Below are 21,735 nucleotides of genomic sequence, written 5' to 3' on the forward strand. Positions count from 1 at the left end.
GCACATGGAGATTTTCCACAGCCAGCACAGAGATGGGGGCTCCTCCTCCCAAATCCCCGCTGCTGTGCCTGCAGATCTGCCCCATCAGGCTTGGCTTGATCTCCTCAGCCTCCCCTGCAACTCTGATGCACTGGCAATACCAAATTAACTCCAGTTAAGGAAGCACTAAATGTTTCCTGACGTTCCCTGTGCAGAATTGTTGCGGAATTGTTTTTATTTTTGAACTATTAACTGGGAAGCCGAGTTCCCACTTTTCTCCCCTGTTGATATAAAAATACATCTGGTCTCCAAATAGAAATTGCCCATTTGGGAGAGACAGCCAATGCTTTCAAAATGCACACACACGGAAGGAAAAATCCTTGTGTGCAGCTGGCATCGCAGAGAGCATCCTCAGTTGGGACCAGCTCTTGCAAGGGAGGGATATTTATCAGTCTCCTAATGTTGTTGACCCTTTGTCCCTCTAATGATTCCAGCCTGGAGGCTCTTTGGCTTGAGTATTTAATAGGGCAAGGGGGAATCTGGAGGCAGAGCAGCACTGTCCTCCAAATGAATGCAGCAGTCAGGGCTGGCGCTGTCACACCCGCGGGTGACAGACGCTGCGGTCCTGTCTCTGCTCCCGGCCCTCCCAGCACAGCAGGCTCTGCTCCAGAGCTCTGCCTGCCTCATCCCAGCAGCCTGCCCTTCCTGGGGGTTTATCAGCCGCCTCTTCACTTGGAAATTCTCTTTCTGAATCCCACAGACGTTTTTAAGCTGCTGTTCCAGCCGCTCCCTTTCCTCTCCCTGCTTTTTCCCACCTTGCTGAGCCATAATGTTAAGCTTGAACCAAACTTTGCAAAAAATGCTCAGAAATGGCATTTTTAATCATGCTCACATCCTGTTCTCAAGGAGGAGAAGCCCATAGTGTTTTCATGCAACCCCTAAAGCATCTGGAAAGCAAAAGAGGCCCAGGAGAAGGTTTGCCAGGGATCTGCGGGCTTTGGGGTGGCCTGGCAGAGGGTGTGTTACCAAGTGCAGCAGAATCAGGTTTGGGCATTTCCAAAGGAGCTTTTTGTGGCAAAGGCTCTCCTTTAAGGTGTAGGAAGATATGGAGCCCTGGGAATTAGAGGGCTTTTGTGGTGTCTCTCTCTTGGATGAGCAGACACTACACCTGCCTTTATTCCTCATTTGGATACAACTCCACAAACCTCTGGCCCTTCTTTGTTCCTCCAGAGAGGTGTTCTGGGAAGGCAGATGCTCACAAAGGGAGAGGAGGAGAGGAGCTGCACCCCACAAATAGCTCCTGCTTTTTGTGAAAGCCAGCCTGCTTCTCCTCATTTCATACTTGTCACCTAATTAAAATATATTTTTTCCCTACCTATCTCTTCATTTGGAATAACAGCTGTGGCAGATTTCCTCCTCTCCCTGGAAGATTTCCAGCAGTGTGGATGTATGGGGATGACATTTCTCCCCTTCATCCCTTTGTCTTTTAAATCATCAGTGCTTTCTCTTGTTTTTTTCTCCCCTGAAAAAGTCTTAATTCCTCTCAGAGCAATGAACAGCTAGTTTTGTCTTTTAGCTCATTTCAAAAGAAGTGACATCTGTGTGTTTGTCACCTGAAATGTGCAGCTTCCCTTCTGCATTCCCAGCTCCGGGAGCCCACTGGAAGACAGGGAGCAGAGATCCCCGTACAGGCTGGAGCTTTCCTTCATCATGGGTGCAAACTCATTCTGGGGATGTGTTTGGCCAGGAAAGGCCAATGTCACTAGGTTGGTGGCAGATGTGTCTCACCCAGCGGGTTTCCTGCATATAACACAACTTGATGGCAGCATCTACCTTCTCTATTGCTCCATGACCTTTCCCAGGGCTGCCAGCAAAACTAGAGGATGGCAATCCCATGAGGAGGAGGAGGTGGTGAGGACAGAGAAGTGGCTCAGAGGAGCAGAGCCCACCAAGTGCCATGTTCATCATGGTCTGCCCTCCTCCATGACCTGTGGAACACAGATGGGCTGTGTGCTGTCACTCAACTTTCCTCTTCCTTGTGCTGTGGGAAAGAGGAATCCAAAAATAGGAATTAACAAAGGAAATGCAGTGTTTAGAGCTGTGGGTTGTGTGCCAGGCTTTGGAAAAGGCTCCTGGTGCCAACATAAACAGCCCTCACAACTCCCTCCCACCACCTCCCCCCAGTGTTTGTTTAAGCCAACACATTGCTCTGCTAATTGGGAGATAGGCCTTGAAAACACAGCAGCAGCAAATAAAAACAGCTGGAGCTTGCAGCTCTTCCAGGAGGAATGTGCCCCTGGAAAAGGGGGCACTCTGCCCTGCCAGGATCACCCTGGGGGGCTGGGAGTGCTGGGATAATGGGAATTAACCCATGGCATGGTGGAGCTGGTGCTCCTGGTCACTGTTTTATAGCACACGAGGGTTATATGAGTGACAGGACTGTGGAAAGAGAGGAAAGCTTAGGTTACTGGGTGCTGGTTACTGAAAATGGGATTTTTTTAATGGGTTTCATAACCCAGCAGCTCAAGGAGGGTCCTGAGGAGCAGCTGTGGGCAGCAAAGCAGGGCAAGCCCCTCTGCCCAGAGATGTGGCATTTGGGGACAGCTGCAGTGGTTCAAAGCTGCTTTTAGCAGGTGGCTCACAGGAGAGATGTGGGCTTCTACAGGACAGCTTGGGAGCTGGTTTGGGCCTCCAGATGGGAGCACAGGGCCCTGCTGGACAGCAGGATGTGTGTCTGATCCTACAGTTGCCATTTTTGTTCCAGGGATAGAGCTTGCAGAACTCAAAACCTGAGCTAATCCCAGTCTCAGCTGGAGTTTTGAAAAAGCATTCGGGGCATTTCTCTCCCCCTGTGCCCAGCCTTTACTGTGGAACACTTTGTGGGCCCCTGGGGATAAAAATATTCGGCCAATGTGTTTGTGTATTTGCATTGTGGGCCCACTCCTGCTCAGTCCTGAATTTCCTTAAAATTCTGTGGGAAATAAAGACAAGATCAAACTTCCCTGGACTGAGTCAGTTTGTATTCAACATCAGCAAGAGATTCCAGCTGTATGGGTGTTACCAAACAGGACCTAATACCAGGAAACCTCTGGATTTCTGCATTAGAGCAGAAAGAGCAGAGGACTTCTGTACTGGCTTCTGCTCTGCCACATTTGCTGCTACCATGGCCAAGTCACCAAATGGTTGGCAGGAGAAAGGCAGTTTTCCATCTTGCCTCCAGAGCAGAAAGAAACTTCTCTCTCACAGCTGAGCTGTGCTTTCCTGTGTTCCAGCAGAGAACAGGGTGCTAGGGAGTCACAGGGTCCCACCCAGAGCTCCAGAGACTGTAGCATTCCCAGCTCAGGGTGGTCCCACCCTGTGCTGGGTTCCAGCCTGCCCCCCACGAGCAGCAGCCAGCAGCAGTGGTGATGGGAATGTGCTCTGCTGCAAGTGCAGAGAAGATAAATGACCGAGTCAGAGCCTCTGATGGAGATGGATCCTGCCCCATCAGAGCAAAGCACTCCCAGTACGATGTTCTCCGGTGGCCTTTCCGCTCTGGGGCAGAGGGAGCGACATTTCTGCCTTCCCTCCTGTGAGCCTGTTCTTATTTTCTCCTTTAATTTCTTTTTTTTTCTCTTTGAATTCTGCAGAAAGCCTTCCAGGCCCTGTGCCACAGCACTCACCTGTACGGCCGCAGGCTGGTGCTGGAGTGGGCAGACACGGAGGAGACGCTGGAGGCCCTGCGCCGCAAAACCGCCCAGCACTTCCACGGTAACCCCTCCTGCTGCCACTGCCACTGTCACTGCTGCCACTGTCACTGCTGGGGCTGCCAGCTCCCTGCTGGGGAGCCAGGAGGCATCCAGGCCAGGCCTTTGTCTGACAGCTCTGCCTGTGCCAGCCGTGCCTGGGCACCACGGTGCCAGCTGCCAGCCACAGCGCCTTTGCTCCCTCCTCTGGCTGCTCCCGAGGTGGGGACAGGCTCTGTGTATGCAGCACATGGATTTAAAAGGGAAAACTGTGTGGTGATGGGTTGGGATGCAGAAGGGGCTGCTTGGCTCAGGCTGCTGGGAGTGACAGCTCCGCAGATGACAGCACTGCAGGCTCCTATTGACAGCCATCGACAGGCACAAATGCATTGCTTGGCAAATATTTATGTAGGAAGGGCTCCCCTGGGCTGCAGGGCTAAGCTGGAGATCAATGCTCCTCCTCCTGCATCCCCTCCCTGCTTCCCCTCTCCATCAGCACATGCCCGTGGCCTGGGGGTTTGGCAGCAGTTGTGGGGCTGCACATCCCTGGCGAGGGAAGAGCAGCACAGCTCGGTTATTCAGTGATCCTGACTGATCCCCGTGTCCCTGAAATAGTGCAGGGCTGCTCATTCCAGGCTGGGGAAGCTGCAGTTTGGTGGTGGCAGGGCTGAGGGTGGATGTGCCCACCCAGAACCCAGCAGTGGAGTGGGGACACGTCATGCACGTGAAGCTATGCCTGGGTGGAGAAAACAGCAGGTGATATGTTTCAAGCACCCAGTTTTATCTTCAGGATCTCCTTCCTCCCTTTCCATTCTGCCCAGTGTAGGGGGAAATAAGCAGTCTTGGCTTTGGGATCCTTGCAGACTCTCAGCAGATGTGGCTGTGAGCTCTGTCACCTCCCCCAAGCTCTGCTTATTCCTGATTTTTGCCTGCCTTTGCTCCAGCCTCCTTGTCTGGGCTCTTCCTCACCGAGCTGGGGCCCTGGGGAGGGCAGCAGGAAGAGCATTTTCACATCCCAGCAGGAATGCAGCCTTGGAGCTGAAGTGGCTCTGGGGTCTCAGCTGAGAAACAGGAGCAAGGCTACCACTCCCCATCTTTTGGGATGGGAAACAGGATGGCAGCACAATCCCTGCTGTGCTCCAGCCTGTCTCAGGAACATCCAGTGACTCCAGGCCTGGCCAAACTGCCAGTGGCTCTGCCTGTGGCAGAGCAGGGTGTGCCAGGAGGGGATCTGTGCCAGGAAAGCCAGGCTGGGGCACACCCATAGGCACCAGGGTCTGGCTGGTTCCTGGGACCAGGTCTCATCCTCTCTGTGCCACACTGGAGGGTCAGGGGTGGGATTTTATTCCCTTGGAAAGTGCCTGCCCCTGATTTCAAGGCACTTTGGGCTGCTCAGTGGCTCTGGGGTGAGCAGGGAGCTGCACCCTGTCCCTTCTGTGGGTGTGCAGGTGCTCAGTGGCTCTGGCAGGGAGCTGCACCCTGTCCCTTCTGTGGGTGTGCAGAGGGTGATAGTGATAAAGGACAAAAAGACTGGCACCACTCTGCCTGTAGCCCTCTGGAAATGGGATGCTCCTGCAGCTTTCCTCCCTGGCGTGCCTAGAGGCTGCTTTTCCCACATGGAGCAGGCGTGGGGAGGATGCAGAGTACACACAGCACCCAACAGCCAGGCTGACACTGTGCATCTCTTCACTGGTGGTACAGCCCAGAAACCAGGATTTTTCCTGCTGATCCCCATTTTCCCAAGCCTCCTCCTCTCCCCACAGGGCACAGGAGCAGCTCAGACATCCCTGTGCTGCTTGTCAAGGTCCCATGGGTTCTCTCCCAGCACAGTGTGGGTGAACTGTGAGGGAAGGTCTTCCCACAGCTGCAGTGGCCAGGTCCCCATCCCGAGCTGGAAATGGGAAAGAAAAGATCCTTTCAGATCATCAAGCCTCAGGAAACAATCAAGACAGGTCTGTGGTGTCCCCAGCTCTAATGTCAGCCTCATCATCTTTGTCTTAGTATTTCAAGGTCCTGACCTGGGCTGTGACAGACGTGTCCTACCACTCTGCTCTCTGCTACAATTACACACCTTATTTCTAGAGATCATTTAGAGAGATTGGGCTTCCAGTTCCAGGTCTCTGCTGTTATTTGTGAAGGAGAGGTCTGGTCTCCCAAATCTTTTCTCCATGCAGGCATTTGTCATGGCAATCAAACCACTTCTGAGCCGACTTTTCAATAGGTCTAATAGATGCAATAAAATGGAATAGGCTTCCTTCCCATTTTGTGTAGTTTTCAGGTCATTCTTTATGGCTTGTTCTGAGGCTTTGTAATGTTCCAGGAGAAAGTGAGGAGCCCAGGAGTGGTCACTGACTGCCATGGGTGGTTTCAGTAGTTCTGTCAGGAGTGAAGCCACAGCCCAGCCCTGAGGCCTGGCACCTCAGCCCTGCACTCCATGCTGGCTCCCAGCAGTCTGGGAGGGGTTTAAGGCTTTTTGCTCATTTCTGAGTATCTGCTATTCATCCTGGGGCAGGAGGCTCTTACATTAGGGAAAAAATAAAAAAGACACTTTGAGTTTTGTTTGCACCCCACTTTTAATTTGGGGATCCGTTGCTGCAAGGTGGCCGGAGGGCCCGGGGGACAGGCTGTGTGGATAAAATTGGTGACTCTTAACGTGGGAAGGAGCAGCCAGGGAAAGCTTGGCCAACAGTTATCCCTGTAACCTCTAGTGCAGCCCATAACCTGGAGCAGGCTGTGACAAATGCCACAGCAGGGCAGGAACAGGTGACAAAAGCTGCCAGCAGCAGCATCTCAGCCTGGCTTGTGCAGGGGGATCCTCCCTTTGGAAAACAAGGATCACTGAAGCTTTGGAAACCAGCAGGGTGGCTGTCCCGGCTCTGGGACCAAGGGATCCCTCTGAGCCAAGGGGCAGCCATGGATGTGTGCCCTGTGCATGGGGAACCCTCCAGACTCACCCCTGCATCCCCAAATGACGGAGCCACCGCTCCAAAGGTCTGGAACAGCTCCAAGCCCCTTTCCTCCCCCAGCTCCATCCTGAGGGGAGCTTGGCGAGCCCTGCCCACCCCTCGGCCGCTCGGCTCTCTCCCGGGAGCCCAGGCCGTGCGGGGAAGGCCCTGCCTCCCAATCGCACTAAATGACAATTCCTCGTTCTCCTCAGCCCGCTCCCCGCTCTCCCGCCAGGCCTAACGTGGGCAGCCAGCTGTGCCGGGCCGCTTTCCCTGCTCCTTCCCATCGATCAAAGAATTAAATTGACAGATGGGGAATTTCACCACGCCGGGAGGGGAAGCAACGACTGGTGGGGGGGTTGTGGTGGGGAGGGTGTGTGAGGGGGCGTGTGAGGAGGGGTTCGGGCCGTGGGTGGCTGTAGAGCAGCGAGCCCCGCTGCGGCTCATCCCCGGTTATTTACACCTGCTGCTGGAAGCAGGGCCTTGGGGGAAGGCATGGTCCTGATCCTCCTGGCGGGGTGGGAAAGTCTTCCCCTCCATCCCCTCTGCCAGATCGCTCCTCCTTTGGCCACAGACCGCCAGGTTTCCTTTTCCCTCACCTCCCCACCGCTGGGCTCCCTTTTTTCTCCTTTGTCCTTTCCTATTTCTTTTTTTTTAATTTTTTTTTTTTTCTCGAGAGCATCTGTAACTAATGCAAACACATGCCGGAGCCGGAGAGTAAAACCCTGCAGGATTAGCGTGGCATCCACAACCCTGCCACGTTCTAATCCCGTGGTAATCCCCCTCCCGGCCCACCCCTGCCGGCTTTGCCCATTGTTTAAAGGAAGCAAATGGGATCGTTAGCGGGCAAACCTTAACCAGCTTGGAGCAGCAGAACGGAAGGAAGTCCAACCAATTCGCTTCCCCACCCTCCTGGGTTTTTATTTTCCCCTTGTTAGACTAGAGGGGATGCTGCTGGTTCTCCCCGGGAGATGCAGTGGGGGGATCTCCCTGCCAGACCCTGTCCCATGGCAGGTGCTGCTCTGCTGAGGGATGTACCCTGTGCACCCAGTGTCCCATATCCAGCTTTTCCTCTGCTCTGCAGCTTTGTGGGATCTCCACGAGCCTCTGGTTGGGAAGGGGTGACAGGTACAGGACACACTCCTACAGTGGATTTGGGAGATGAGACCACATTTGATGCCATTCCAAAACAGAAGAGCTGGGAGCAGAGTAAAGGAGGGGAAGAACTGCTGAGCTGGCACCTTCCTCCAGGGTTGTGCCTTTGGGTGACTGAACTGAGAAGAGCTGCTGGAGGGTCTTGGGGTGGCACCTTGTGGCCCCCATGGCTCCCCTGAGCTCAGTGGGGTCCATCAGCACCCTCGTCCCCCTCCTGTCCCCACAGTCCCCAGGGAGAAGGGAGGCAGGTTCTGGCTCTCTGTCAAGGAATTAATTGAAAAATAAAATCATTAGATGGGAACTCCAGAAATGCAAAATTGTTGGGAGTTGGGGGGAGGCAGAAGGGGGGGATGTGAGCTTTTGTCAGGTTAATTTCTTCTGTATTGATGTTTTGTGACATTTACTTGTTGTTTATCTCCCGCAGCAGCTGTAATACTAAAAGAAAATGCACAGCTTGTTCCATTTATTTATTTTACACCTTTTCTTTAGTCCTATGGTATGTTTGTTTGTTTGAGAAACCCAGCGAGGCTTTTGATGTCTGAAAGCAGGATTTAAACAGCTGTTCTCCATGTGCTGTGAGCGAGCTGGGGAGCCAGGGGGGGAGAGGGGGCTGTGCCACGGCTCCTGCCGGGAGGGCACTGCCTGCCCAGCATAAAGGAGGGTGTCAGCCTCAGATCAGGGACCAAATGGCTTTGTCACCTCAGAGCTGGGCTTGGGATGTTCCCTCAGGTGCTGGCAGTCCCCAGGGTTCCCGTCTGTGCTGCATGCATTGGGAGGGATGTGTGCATGGTGCTGTGTGCCACAGGCAGTGCCAGGGCAGCGCTGCGGGGCAGGAGGGGCAGAGCAGGGACGTGGTCCCACCAGGTGAGGGATGTGCACTGGGCTGCTGGGATGGGGTGGTCTCAGCCAGGGTGTTGGTGGGGCTGTGTCCTGCCAAGAGCCCTGATGAGCTCCTGCTGAGGCTTGCAGCCACTTTGCCACCAGGAAATTGTGAATTCCGTGGTGAATTTGGGTCAGCGGAAGGGTTGGCATCACCATCACCTGTTTGGGTGCTGTTTGCTCCCAGCCTGTGAACTAAAGCATGGGTGGGAGGTATTGGAATCCCAGCTCCTGCCAGGACCTGCCTGGGGAGGAGAAGTAGATAATATTGATGGCCTTCACCTGGAAGGGTATCCTGCTCCCTCCAGCCCCCTCAGCTCCTTCCAAGGTGGGTCCAGGTTGTAATTTTTGCTTTTCTCTTTTCCCCTTTGTTCCCACGTGGGCCTGGACAGACTCCCCAAAGAAGAAAAAACGATCAGAGCTTTTGAATGAAATCATGGAGCACCTGGAAGAGGAGGAGAATAACAAGGATGAGGACATGTAACAGCTGCCTGGGGTCTGGTGAGGTGGGTACTGGGGCAGGGTGGGCACAGCTGGCCCTAAAAGTCATAGTGTCCTGGCTTGCTGCAGGGTCGGTAGTGCCAGGGGCAGGAGAAGGTGGAATTCCAAAGGCTCAGCAGCCTCCAAGCAGGAATCCCACCCTTTGCCTCTCACCACTGTGACCCCAGAGGCTCCTGGCTGTGGTGCCAGGGGTTACAGCCCAGATTTGGCTTGGTTGGAGCCCAGTTTTGAAGTGAGTGCAAGCCCTGGGTGTGTTCTGTGTGCTCCCCTAGCTGTTGGCATCCTCCCAGGGGAGGGCAGCAGAATTTCTGCTGCAGCAGGAATTGCTGTCAGGGTGTGAATTGTCCCTCCCTTGGCTGGGGGAGAACAGATGGGCTGCCAAAAAATCAAAATCCCTGTTTGGACACCAACCTGCAGCTGCCACCATGTCACAGATAGTTTGGCAAAGGCCTTTTCCCTGCCGGCACCAAAATCTCCACAACTTCTCTCCTTCCAAAAGCACCAGACCCCAAGTGAGTCCTGGCTGCCATCACTCCTCCTTGGTGTGTCTTGGCTGGAAGCATCTCAAGGCTGGAAAATATGGGATGGCAGGAGGGAGCCAGGATGAAATGGCTCCCTGAGGTCAAACCCTGCAGTCCTGCCAGCCCCTCTGATCCTTTTGAGACCCCCAAGCTCACCCTGTGTGGGCTCAGGAGAGGTGAGGTGGGCTCGTGGTGTCCTTGGTGAGTGTGTGGCCACAGGGGAAACCCTGAGCTATCTGCTGTTCACAGCACCTGAGCTGGGTTAAACCACACTGCCTGCTCCATGCCGGGCCCCTGCAGGAGTGCCAGGGCTTTGGGGTGCTGTCTGCCCAGCTGTGATTTGGGGGTGCCTCCAGGGGTGTGTGCTGTGCACGCTTGCCCAGCAGGCAGCCCGAGGGCCAGGGCACACGGTGCTGCTCAGAGCCCACCCTGTGCTTACAGACATGTCCTGTCCCAGCTTCTCTGCAGAATTCCCAAGAACAGGGCTCAGCACTGAGCTGCAGTCCCAGGCTGAGCTCCTGCCCAGGGACCAGAGCTGTGACACCCCTTGCTGGTCCCCCAAACTGTGCTGCAGCTCCAGAGCCCTGCTGCTGCCACTGAGAGGCTTCCCAAACCCAAGAGCAGCCACTCCTGCCAGGACCTGGCAGTGCTGGCTCAGGGGACAGACCAAAATTCAGGAATAGCCCTTTGGGATGTCTCAGGGCTGTGGTGTGAAACCCTCATCCTTTGCAGCAGGTGGGGAAACTGAGGCATGGGGGTGGAAGCAGTGCTGTCAGAGGGGGTGGCAGTGTCACCTGAAGTGGTGACCAGCTTGATTCCCCTTCTTTTGCCTGGCACTGATGAGTGGCATTCCTGTCCCTGTTCCCCACGGCCCTCACCACATGCCCCAGCACTGGCACAGCTCTGCACCAGGGGGTCACTGCAGGGAAACCTGAGCCTTAGCTAAGTTAAATTTCAGTTCAGCAGGGATGTTTGACCACCCTGGCTGGGCAGGACCAGTCCAAATCCAGCACAGAGGACAGAGAAGCTGGGCAGGGTCCCCTCCAGGCACACACATCACCCAGCACATGATTTCAGCAAAGCTCTGCAGCATTGCAGGTTGGGCTTGGATTTTCCTGTGGGTTTTTTTTTTTTTCCTGTTTTTTTCTTCTTTTTTTTTTTCCCTCTTTCCCTTCTCTGTCTTTTGTGGCAGGGCAGGTTTCTTGCTGAGTGTCTCTGAGGTCTGCAGCGGCGACGAAAAGGATTAGCACAAGCAGAGCATGTAGGCTTTAGAGAACAGAGCAGAGTTTGGTTTCAACATCTAATTCAATTTGTTCTGCCGAGATTGAAATATGAAATGGTTGCCAGTCAAACGTTCAAAGGGGGAGGAGGGAGGAAAGAAGAGAGGGAGCCTTCTCAAATTTAAATTTTAATGAAAATTAATTTAACCCTTTGATATGTTTTAAAACATGTTATTTCCCAGGCTGGGAACAGGCTGGAAAACATTCATGAGGGTTTTTTTTTTTCCCTGTACCTTCAAACATAATGAAGATTTTCTTTTTCCCTTAATGATACTTATCTTGTGGAGCAGTTTGACATTGGTTAATTTTTCAGGCAATTTGGTATCAGGAAATCTGTTTGATGTGAGCAGGGGGGGGCTGTGTATGTGTACACAGATATATATGTGCCTGGACATTAATTATGGAAGTGCTGATCACAGCTCTGGAGAACAGTTGGAGTTAATTCCTGCTCCACTTATTTGTTACGTGTTGAGAATCCCACACCTTGCACCCCTAAAATTACAGCAGGAATTTTCTAAAAACGAGCCTACACCTGAATTAAAATGATCACTTAAGTAGGTCTGCAGAAATTCAGCACTCCCCACTGGCTGTTTTCTTTTTTCCCCCTGATCTCAAGCAATCCTAATGATAAAATAATGCAAACTCTGTTACCTGTCCATGGACCCAAAGCAGGGAACAGCCTCCCCCTGGTCCTCAACCTCAGCAGTGCTGCTGCAATGCTCTTGTTTGCTTTGGGAGGGGGAACAGTTTGTGTTCTATTATTCAGGAAAGTTTTGTCTGTACCAAATGATTGCACACTGATGGTTGTAACTGGGCTGGGATGAGCTGTAGCCCTGTTCCCCTCGTTCTGCTGGCTCTTGACAGCCCAGGGTGGGTGTCACCGTGTGTGCCTGTCACCCCTCAGCTGCCCTGTGCTCGCTGGGCACAGCTGGGCACAGGGTGGTGTGGTGCTCATCTGGGTGTCCTTTCTGGGTGTGAGTGCTGTAGCCAGGCTGTGCTGGTGGCAGAGAAGATGAGCAGCTCCAAGGCAGAGTCATCCACCAGCCCTGGCTGTGCAGATGAGAGCAGGGGTACAGCCACCCCAGCTGGGCTCTCTGGGCTGTGCTCAGCCTCTGCTCTCCCCTCAGAGAGCCCAAACGAGTGCTTTACACTCAGCTCTGGCTGCTGGCATACCCTGAGGGGTTGAAGTCCTCTGCCTTGGCCAGTGGGTGTCTGTCAGGTTGTGACAGCTTCATGCAGGATGAGACCCTGGCGAGCTGGACAGCAGCAGGAGCTGTGGTGGCTGCAGCTGCTCCCCAGGGCCAGCTCTGCAATTGGATTAGGATATTATTCAAATGCAGCTTTTTTTACTGAATGAGAGGGTTAAGGGGTTTTAATGTAGAAGCAGCTCTCCCTCATTGCTGCCTGTTGCCAGAGGCCTGTGTGGGCTTTTATCTCCTTACAGGGATAGGCAGCAAAGCAAGGCAAGGCACAGAGGATCTCCAGGGAGCCTGGCTCTGCTGTGCCACGGTGCCCTGGGAGTGCCCAAAGTGACCCATTCCCTTCGGAAAACACCTGACCACCATCTGTGTTTTCCTCTCTGTCCCACAGAAGAGCTGGCAGGGACAGGCAGGCAGCAGCTCTGAGCTTCTTTTCATCACCACTGCACTGCTCCTGCAGTAATTCAGGAATTCCAGCTCTTCACACCCCTTCAGGCCCATCTTGCCTGGTCTTCCTCCCAAGTGTGTCACATGGAATGAGGTCTGGGAAGCACTTAAAGGCCAAGCAGGCACAGTAAATGCCATTCACTCACCCTCTGCAGGGCTGCAGGAAGATCCTGCATCCCCTGTGTCCTGCCTGCTGCCTTCCAGCCCAGCTGACTCCTGGAGCTCTGGAATCTCCTGAGGGAGGTTCAGGTTGGACTTCAGGAAGAATTTGCAAATACAGATTGAGAGAGTTGACTTGGATGCTGGCTGGGAGATTTGGGGAGCTTCTCCTTCATCGCAGAATCCCAGGAGAAGCTGAGTTGGAAGAGACCAATATTCCAACACATCTGGACTTCACCCTGGGTCACATCACCACCAGTGTTTGGCACCACATTCCAGCATCCACCAGCACCTTCCTCAGCAGGAAATACAGCAGGAGGAGGAGGAGGAGGCAGAGTGCAGCTTCCCTGACTGAGGCACTCTGCCTCCTGTTTTCCCTAAATATATGCATTGGAGAGGAAGAGAAATCGCATGGCCGGGCTTGAGAGCTCAGCCTCGACAGCCATGAATAATAATCAGGCTCAGTAATTCACAGTAAATAGGGATCCAAATTGGCTAATCAGGGAGGCTTTCACCCCAAACTGGAGCTGGGAAGGGAGGCAGAGCAGAGCTGGGGATGTGCAGGGTGTGACCTGGATCGGTGACAAACGGGAAGTGATGCCAGCACAGGAGCAGGGAGGTGGGCAGGCTCCTGGGAAGGGAGGGTCTCACCTCCCCTGGGAGCTGCAGTCCCTGCATTCCACAGGCCATAATTAGTATGTAATTAGGTTTGTCTCTGTGTTCCAGCCCCAGGAGCATGGTGGGCTGCTGGGGTGAGTGTGAATCAGGGGGTACAGAGCCAGCATCACCATGTCCCCACATGACATCATCCCCAGCTCAGGGTATAGCAAAGCTGCTGGGACAGAGTGGGAGGGCAGTAAGGGCTGTGGTGTGTGTCAGGAGAGGTGATCTGGGGGGAAAAAGGTTTTCTCTGTGTTCCCTCAAGTAAAATTTGGTGTTTTCTGGTTCATTTTCTCCTGAAAGAGTGAGTGGTGCAGTGGTGGGAGCTGTGTTCAGGTGCAGTGGGGTGGGGCTGGGGGTCTGTATTTGCCAGCAGCAGGCTCTGACAGGCAGGAAACATCCCAAGGACACCTCCTGTGAGCAGGGAATGGCTCCAAGCGCCCAACACTGGACAGAGCAGTGACAGGCAGGGTCCTTCCCAACAAATATCCTTTCAGCACCATCTGAAGGCACTGTTAGATCAAGTGAAGATAAAACCAGGGAAAAACCCCTCAGCCCAGCCCCCCTGCAGACCTCAGCCCATGATTTGGGCTATTTAAATACATGGAATAGGAGCTGGAGGAAGGCTGCCCCTGGAAGGTGTTTTGCAGCTGCTGAATGGCTTTGGAAATTGAGGAGGAAGCTCCAGCCACATTCCCAGTCCCCTCTGCTCCCCTGTCTGGGGCAGCACAGTGGCTGGAGAGCATCACACTGCTGCCTGCCTCCTTTTCCAGCTCTCCCAGTGCTGCTGGCCTGCAGCAAGAATGGCTCTGCATTCACCTAAACCACAGCAGCTCTGACCAGAGGTGATTTCCCTGCTGCCCTTGCCCTCCCTTTCCCATCTCTCCCCTCTCCACACCACTGGGATTAAGAGCACTCCCCAGATCCAGCACACAGGGAGGGATGGAGCCAACAATGCTCCTGTAGCTTCCTTTGCTCTGGGACTTGGCTCCTTCCAGTGGAATGGGTTTGGGGTGTGCAGTGCTTCTCTTTGGGGTGTGCTGGGTGCTTTTTGATGCCTCAGCACCTCACAGCTGATGGCCAGGATCTCCCCATCCCTCCCTTACAGCTTCAGTCATCCCTCACACCCAAAACTGGAGGTGGGGTTTAGCAGGGGTAACAAGGACAGCTTTATAAGCCACGAGAGATGGAGAGAAAAGCAGGCTCCTGCCTCTCCCACATGTGGTGACCCCAAATCTTTTTGGAGGTAAGAGTAGCCCCTGGTGCTGGTAGGGCTGAGAAATCCAGGACTTTTCTACTTCATCAGCTTAGAAACCAGACCACAAAAGGCAAAAATCTCTCCAGGAGATATCTGAGGCTAGGCAGCCACCTGTCTGAGCCACGCTCTGCCTCAAAACCCAGCAGCAAAGCCCAGGCTTAACCTCAGCCTCAGCAAGGCTGAGCTCACACTGGAGCTTCACACCTGGCTGGGACAGGGATCTCCCCTGGTGTTTTGGGCAAAGTATTAATTTTTGCATTTTATGGTTTGGTTTTAAGCTGATGATGTAGAAAACTTTTACATTTCTCCCCCAGGCTCTGGTGGGTGTGTGGGATGAGCTTCTGCCATGGGCTCAGCCTGAGGTGAGCCCCCCTCCAGCCCAGGGCTAGGAGTGTCCTGTGGCTCTGAATGAACCTGGGTTTTCCACAGAGCCAGCACAGGCAGGCACAGCCCGTGGGGTTGCTTTGGTGGCTCCAAAGTCTCTGTGACACCCAATGGGGAGGCAGGAACAAAGCAGGAGATGCTTTAATTCCATTTTCAGCCCAACTCAGCCCAGTGTGTCAGCCCCAGGAAGCAGCAGGGTGGACTGTCCCAGGAGCAGTTCCAACCAGGTGGCAGAAGAACTGGTGCAGGGCTGCAGAGGATCAGCCTGGGGGGGTCACAGCCCGTTCTGCCCCCCAGCAAGATAAACAGGACAGGCACATCACCCCAGGCAGAGCAGACGCAGCTCTCCCTGCTGAAAAGCAAAACCTGGGAAGTTTCCTCTTTTAATTTAAAAAATGAGAAGCCAAATCAGCCCGGTGTGGTTTCAGCTGGGGGTCTCAGGCCTGGGTGGCAGCAGGAGGGGGCCTCAGCAGGCAGCAGCCTTGGACTTCGTTAGGATTCAGCCCTTGGAGCTCTGCTTTCCCTCTGATGCCTGAGTGTGATTGACACTTACAAATTACCCAGCCAAAAGTGTCGAGTCTTTGACCCCTGAGTAACATCTTTGGCAAGCCTGAGATTTGCCAGCATTTTGTCATCTAATTACTACAAATCCCTTGAAAATTCACTGGCTGGTGAATTTTTAATGCGGGACAATTTCAATGTGATGCATGGCCCAGATGGGCACGCGGGCTCCTTCCCTCTCCCCCTTCCCACTGCTTCCCTGCTGCCCTTCTCCTGCTTCCCTCCTTCCTTTGATCCCCTTCCCCCCCATCCCATTCCTTATCTCCCTCCTGCCTCTGTGCATCCCTATCTGTGGAAGTGCCCCAGGATCTCAGCCCCTCCTGGGCTCTCCAGCCCAGCTCCGTGTCCCCCTTGTCCCCTGAGGGAGCTGCTATGTGGAATTCATTTTTTTTCCCACCTTCTCAGGTCTCTGGCTGATGGATGGAGCAGGAGAAGCCTCCATGAGGAGCCAGCCCACTTGTTGCCAGTAGAGTCCACTCATCTTGTGAACCCAAGGGCTGATTTATGCCGTGTGTCCAGGTCCTGGGATTCCCAGCCTTTGAAGCAGACTTGAAATTCAAAGAGGAAGGAAAACCCTTGTCTGCTGGCAGCTCCTGAGCATCACTTCTTAAATCCAGGCAGGCAGTGATTCCCTTCATCTCAGCCCAACCTGAGGGAAGAGGAACCTGGAGCAAATGGACACTTCCCTGCTGACCTGGGGACTCTGACAGAACCTGCTCTTAATATCTGAATTAAATAATTCCTGTACATTAAAAACTACATTCTGTACATTAAAAACCATATTTTTAATTTCCCAAGCTGAGCCATGTCTGAGTTTTGTTTGGCTTTGTTTCTCCTCCACAGCCAGGTAGTTTTTGGGGCCGATAGGGAGATAAGAGCAGTTCAGGAGGGAGGCCTGGGCTTTGCTGTGCTGGGCTTTGTGCCTGTGTCATTTCTGTCCCCGCTCCCACGCAGTCGCCTCCCGTCTCTCCCTTCCCAGCTTTCAAAGGGAAAGAGGCTTTGCTTTTCAACCAGGGTACTGCTTTACATATGTAGGCAGCTGATAAAGTATTTTCACTTCGCCCCTTTCCCCTCTGGGAATCGCTGTCTTACGGCAAAACTGTTTTGTCTGACAAGGGCTGCAACAGATTACACGTGTTGGCTGCAAACACGGGGCCTTTTTTTACCCCCTCCCCCCCTATTTTTTTTTCTTTAAAAAAAAAAAATAAATCTCTATCTCTGCAGTGCCAGGAGGAGCTCTGCCTTTTGCCTCCAGCCCCCAGGAGCAGCCTGGTGCTGGGATCTGCTGGTGGCATCAGACCCCCTGGGTGCTGCCTCTGGCCAGATTGGTTTTCTCACTGAGGTTAATTTGAGCCTGAATCCATGAAAATGTCACTGATTCCATCAGGGCTGAGCACATCAGATGGGCTGGCTCAGGGTTTGGGGGGTGGAAATTTTAGGAGCCCTCAGCATCCAAAAATGCTGCAGCCACAGCATCCCTGGAGGTCAGGGGGACTCAGTGGTGCTGAGGGCCAGGCTCCCAGTGTCACACTGGGGACGACATTTGATCCTCTCGGCACCTCAGGGACATCAGGACATCCCTTCCCAACCCATGGGCCAAGGGTTTCTCTCATTTCCAGCTGGGATAGGTTCACAATTTGCTTTTCAAATCTGTCCAGGCTTTGAAAACCTTAAAACCCTCAGGTGGCACCAGCAGGAGATGAGCAGAGCTGAGAAACCGCTGCTCAGATTTGTCCCCTGGCTCTGCCTCCTGAGCTGCCCCTTCCAAAAACCATCCCGTGTCCTCCCAGCAGCACTGGCACTCGGAGGGAAGGGCTGGGAGAAGGTGGGATGAAGGGAACACCAGGATTCAGGGATGTTTTGCTGCTCAGAAGCTGCACACCAGGGCTGAGACGTGCCCAGATTTCAGAGGGAGAAAAATGAGGACACTGCAGTGCCTTGGAATGGGCACCCCAACCTGGGGGTGCCACAGGGGGGTTTGGGGGAAAGGAGCCCTGGCAGGGAGCAGCTCATCACCAACTCATCCAGGCAGTGCCTCGGCTGCTTTAAAGGGGAAGCACAAAAACTTTAGTGATGGGTTTGAAGGATTGGGAGCTGGAGGTATCCAGCAGTGCCAGCAGCTGTCCGTGTGCCACCACTGAGGGACACCTGCCTGCTCCCAGAGACCTCTGGGGACCCAGCGCTGGGCAGAGTTTGGACACATTCCCCAGGGAGTGCCTCCAGCCCTGGATCCACCCACCTGAGGGGATCCCACTGGCATTTCTGTGGGACAAGCACCCTCAGCAGCACAGTCTGGCTCTGGGCACCGTGTGCTGGGCATTTCCACACCCAAGGATACCCAGAAGTGATGGGAATCCTTACCTGCTCTTTCCCAAATTTTCCCATTTTTTTCCCCCCCGTTTTCACATCTTCACTCATGAAATCCCGTGGAAGCAACAGGTCTGGGCTCAGGGAGCACTTTGCTTGCCCCGAGTTGTTTGTGGAGATAATTAACTGTGTGTTCTCAGCTGAAACCTGCTGTGGCAGCCTGGGGCCTGTGCCTTCCGTGGGGGATGGACTGGGACAACCACAGCTGGAAAACACGGGAGGAACCAGCTGAGAGCAATCCTCCCTGGGCTGCTTCTTTCCTTGGTCTGTACCTGTCCCTCAGTCTGGGCCATTCAGATCTGGGGACATCCTTTCACAGGTGCCCCACGCAGGTGACACATCCTTTTCTGTGCCCCACGGCAGCCAGGGATGGGCACTGAATCCTCCTCTGCCCATGTGGGTGCAGCTCTGGTCCTTTTCCCATCTTTTCCCAAGGATTCCTGCCCCTCAGGCCCTGGTTCTTTTCCCATCTTTTCCCAAGGATTTCTGCCCCTCAGGCCCTGGTTCTTTTCCCATCTTTTCCCAAGGATTCCTGCCCCTCAGGCCCCTGTAACTTCACCCCCCTCCTGTTCCTTGCAGAGCCAGGCCTGGAGCTGCTCCTGGGAGCATGGGGGGTCCCTCAGCCCAGGGCACTGCTGCTCAGGGGGTGACACTGCTGGCCTGGACAGGGCCCCCCGCACCCCATCACCCCCCCAGGGTGTCCCCAAGGCTGGAAAGATCCTGGCATTCCCTGAACCCCCTGCTCCTGTCTTGCCTGGCTGAGGAAGAAGTAATTAGTGCCGCTTGCTCCAGCAGGCAGTGCCCAAATGTCAGGGACAGCAAAGTCATTAGGACCTGGTTTCACTCCGTCTTTGCTCCCAGAGTCTGTGTGTGTGTGAGAGGAAATTCTGCGGGGTGAATCCAGCCTCAAAGCACCAGGAAAAGTCCCTTCCCCTGGCTGTGCTGCCCAGCTGCTGCCTGCCTCAGTTTCCCTTCCCTCACCTCTGTAAGGGACCCACCACGCCTCCGTCAGGACAGTCACAGGGTCGTGTGATGAGGGGTCAGTGCTGCCCCGGGGGGTGCAAAGGGCACCCCAGTATCCCTGGTTTCAGCAGCTGGGGTGGGCTGGGGGGGCTCAGCAGCCAGGGAAAACCTGCTCCCATTAAAACCAGAGCAGCTGCAGAGAGCTGTCCTGCCTGGGTGCCCATCCATGCGCTCCCACGCTCCCAGAGCTGGGTGCCCGAGGCTGTGGGCAGGTTTTGGGGCACAGGCAGGCACAGGGTCCTGCAGGAGGCCCGTGCTGCAGCCTGCTTCCCATCCCTGCACCAAGCAGGAGAGGGAGAGAGCGGGAGAAAGCGGGAGGGAAAGGACGTGTCAAATCAATCATATTTAAACAAAAGCCTCTTCGGCCCAAGGGCCCTTTTAAAAGCTGCTTATTTAATTAAAAGTCCCATTTTCCATATTTATGGCCCTTATTCAGTTAAATATTAACCGCCTGGGCCAGGGCTGGTTTATTCTTTGGGAAGAGGCAGAGTTGGGAGGTTCATTAGGGGTTTATCAGGCAGATGGATGGATGGTGGGATGGACGGACGTGGGACAGCACATGTGGGCTCCTGACAGTGCCTGGGGACTGTGGGGATGACACCACCACTTCCCTGTCACCTTCCAGCAGGACACAGGGTTAAAAACAGGGGAACTGGGGCTGTTGGGATGGTGTGGGAGATGAGCAAGGACAGCTCCTGCAGGAAACCACCTGAACCACAACACCAGGCACAGTTGGTGCACCCAGCTCCCCTAAGCTGCGGCAGAACAATCATAAAAACACCTCAGTTTTTCCCTGGGTCACTGGCTCCTGGCCAAACCCTTGCCAGGACTGTTTTCCCCAGGATTTATTCCCAGCAGTGTGTGAGAACCATGGCTGTGCCAGACCTAGCTCTGCTGGGTTTGGACATCTCAGGGCTGGGCAAGACCTCACTGAAGGCTCATCTGTGGTGTCACTGCTCCAGGCTGGCCTTTGGGACCTGAGAACAAGGACCTCTGGGGGGTTCCTTGGAGTCATGGAGGGGGCCAGAGCAGCTCAGCTGGCTGCAGGGAGCTGGTGGTGGCTCCAGAAGATGTGGGAATGAGGAGAAGCTGGAGTTTATGTTTGGGTTGGAAGGGACCCTCAAGATGCTCTCAAGTGGTTCCACCCCTCCCCACGGGCAGGGACACCCCCCCTAGAAGGGAGGAAGGGAAAACCACGGAGCAGAGGAGCAGCTGTGCTCCAGAAGGTGTCCCTGGGGTCTGTCCCTCACTGGCCTGGCCCCGGAGCTCACCCTGCCATGGGGCAGAGGGGGAGCCCTGCAGTGTCCCCTCAGGGCTGCATCCTGCAGGACACCCTGCTCTGGATGTGCTGGGACATGCCCTGCGGAAGCTGCAGGAGCTCATCCAGGCAGACCAAAACCTCCCTCTGAGCTCTGTCCACCCCTCTCCCCTTAATTTTTTGGGTGCCCAGCGAGTAGCCGTGTGCAGCTCCTCTCCCTGCGAGGCAGGGAATGCAGGGGGGGTGACGGGAGCATCACCTCCATCCCAGCACAAAGCCAGCCCTCCTTTTCCCTCCCATCCTAAATAACGGGACCCCGAGCCGGCAGCAGAGCCCACCTTGGGGGGACCCTGCCGTGGGAGGGTGGTGCTGGCAGGGCAGGGAGTGAAACGGAGCCGGTGATTTCCTCCGGGGAGCGGGGCAGGGACGAGAGTGGGGGTTGGCTGCCGGGGAGGGGGGTGCTGGCAGGAGAGGGAGAGACACCGGGTTATCAGAGAAGTGTGAAGACAATAATGCAATCTGACATTTCTGAAATGAGACCCCCCGGTTGCCCTGGCAACGGCTCACGTGGGACCAGCTCCCGGGAGACGGCTCCGAGATGTGCTATAAATGATGTTTGATTAGAATTTAAATCATTTAGGCGGAGAGAAGATAGGCCTTTTGTCAGCGCGGGGACCCGCGGGGGTCACCCACCCGGCAGCTGCCAGCGCGGGACCGGCCCAGGGGTCCCCCGGGATGGACCCTGCCCTGCCGGGCTGCTGGCCCCGCCAGGGAGCTCCTGGCCACGGCAGACACGGCACGGGAGGAGGACTGAGTCCTGAGTGCCTCTGAGCCTGGGAATGGACCTGGAATCTGCACCTGGCAGGGTCACCTGAGCTCTGGTTTCTCCCCAGCCGCGGCAAAGCCACCAAAACTCTGCCGTGGCTTCTGCCAGCTGAGAGCCTTGGCTTCTGCCGTGCTCTAATTGAGATAATGACACTTCAGAATTAATTCTGCCTCCCTGAAAGTTTCCTTCAGGTGCAGGAATGCAGCATGGTGTCACTCCAAGGGCAGTGCCCTTCTCCAGGCTGCCTCGGGGATGTGGCCAGGTTTCCCCAGCATGGGAAATCCTCCGGCATCCAGAGCTGCTTGGGGGCAGGAATTCTGCTGGACAGCCATCCCCTGAGCATTCCTTGCTCTTGGTGCACACAGTGAAGCCTTTTTTGCTGCACAAAGCCTTCCTTGGGATGAAATTTATTCCCCTGGCTCCGGGGGCTTGCAGGAGTTCACGCCTGGAGCGGCAGGGGCGGAGCGGGGTCCGCAGCCGTGGTTTGTGTTCCTGCCGTGGTTTTATGGGGTGAGGGCTCCAGGAACAGCTGCAGGGCAGCCCCACCTCGGGACAAGGGCTCTGAAGCCGTGGTTTGTGTTCCTGCCGTGGTTTTATGGGGTGAGGGC

The 21,735-nt window shown here is 54.8% G+C and overlaps 1 protein-coding gene across 1 annotated transcript in view; it reads left to right on the forward strand.

The window, feature by feature from the left end:
- The window catches only part of RBM19 (RNA binding motif protein 19), a 51,875-nt gene extending 35,420 nt beyond the window's left edge, over window positions 1-16,455 (forward strand). Inside the window, exons 23-25 of the mRNA XM_041420492.1 lie at window positions 3,609-3,729; window positions 9,076-9,189; window positions 16,059-16,455. Of these exons, the coding sequence (XP_041276426.1) occupies window positions 3,609-3,729; window positions 9,076-9,167 (213 nt within the window). The 3' untranslated portion in view covers window positions 9,168-9,189; window positions 16,059-16,455. The remainder of the gene's footprint in view (window positions 1-3,608; window positions 3,730-9,075; window positions 9,190-16,058) is intronic.
- The last annotated feature ends 5,280 nt before the right edge of the window (window positions 16,456-21,735 follow it).

The sequence above is a fragment of the Onychostruthus taczanowskii genome, unplaced genomic scaffold (assembly GCF_017590055.1).
Source record: "Onychostruthus taczanowskii isolate IOZ18803 unplaced genomic scaffold, ASM1759005v1 scaffold64, whole genome shotgun sequence".
NCBI classification, from domain to species: domain Eukaryota; kingdom Metazoa; phylum Chordata; class Aves; order Passeriformes; family Passeridae; genus Onychostruthus; species Onychostruthus taczanowskii.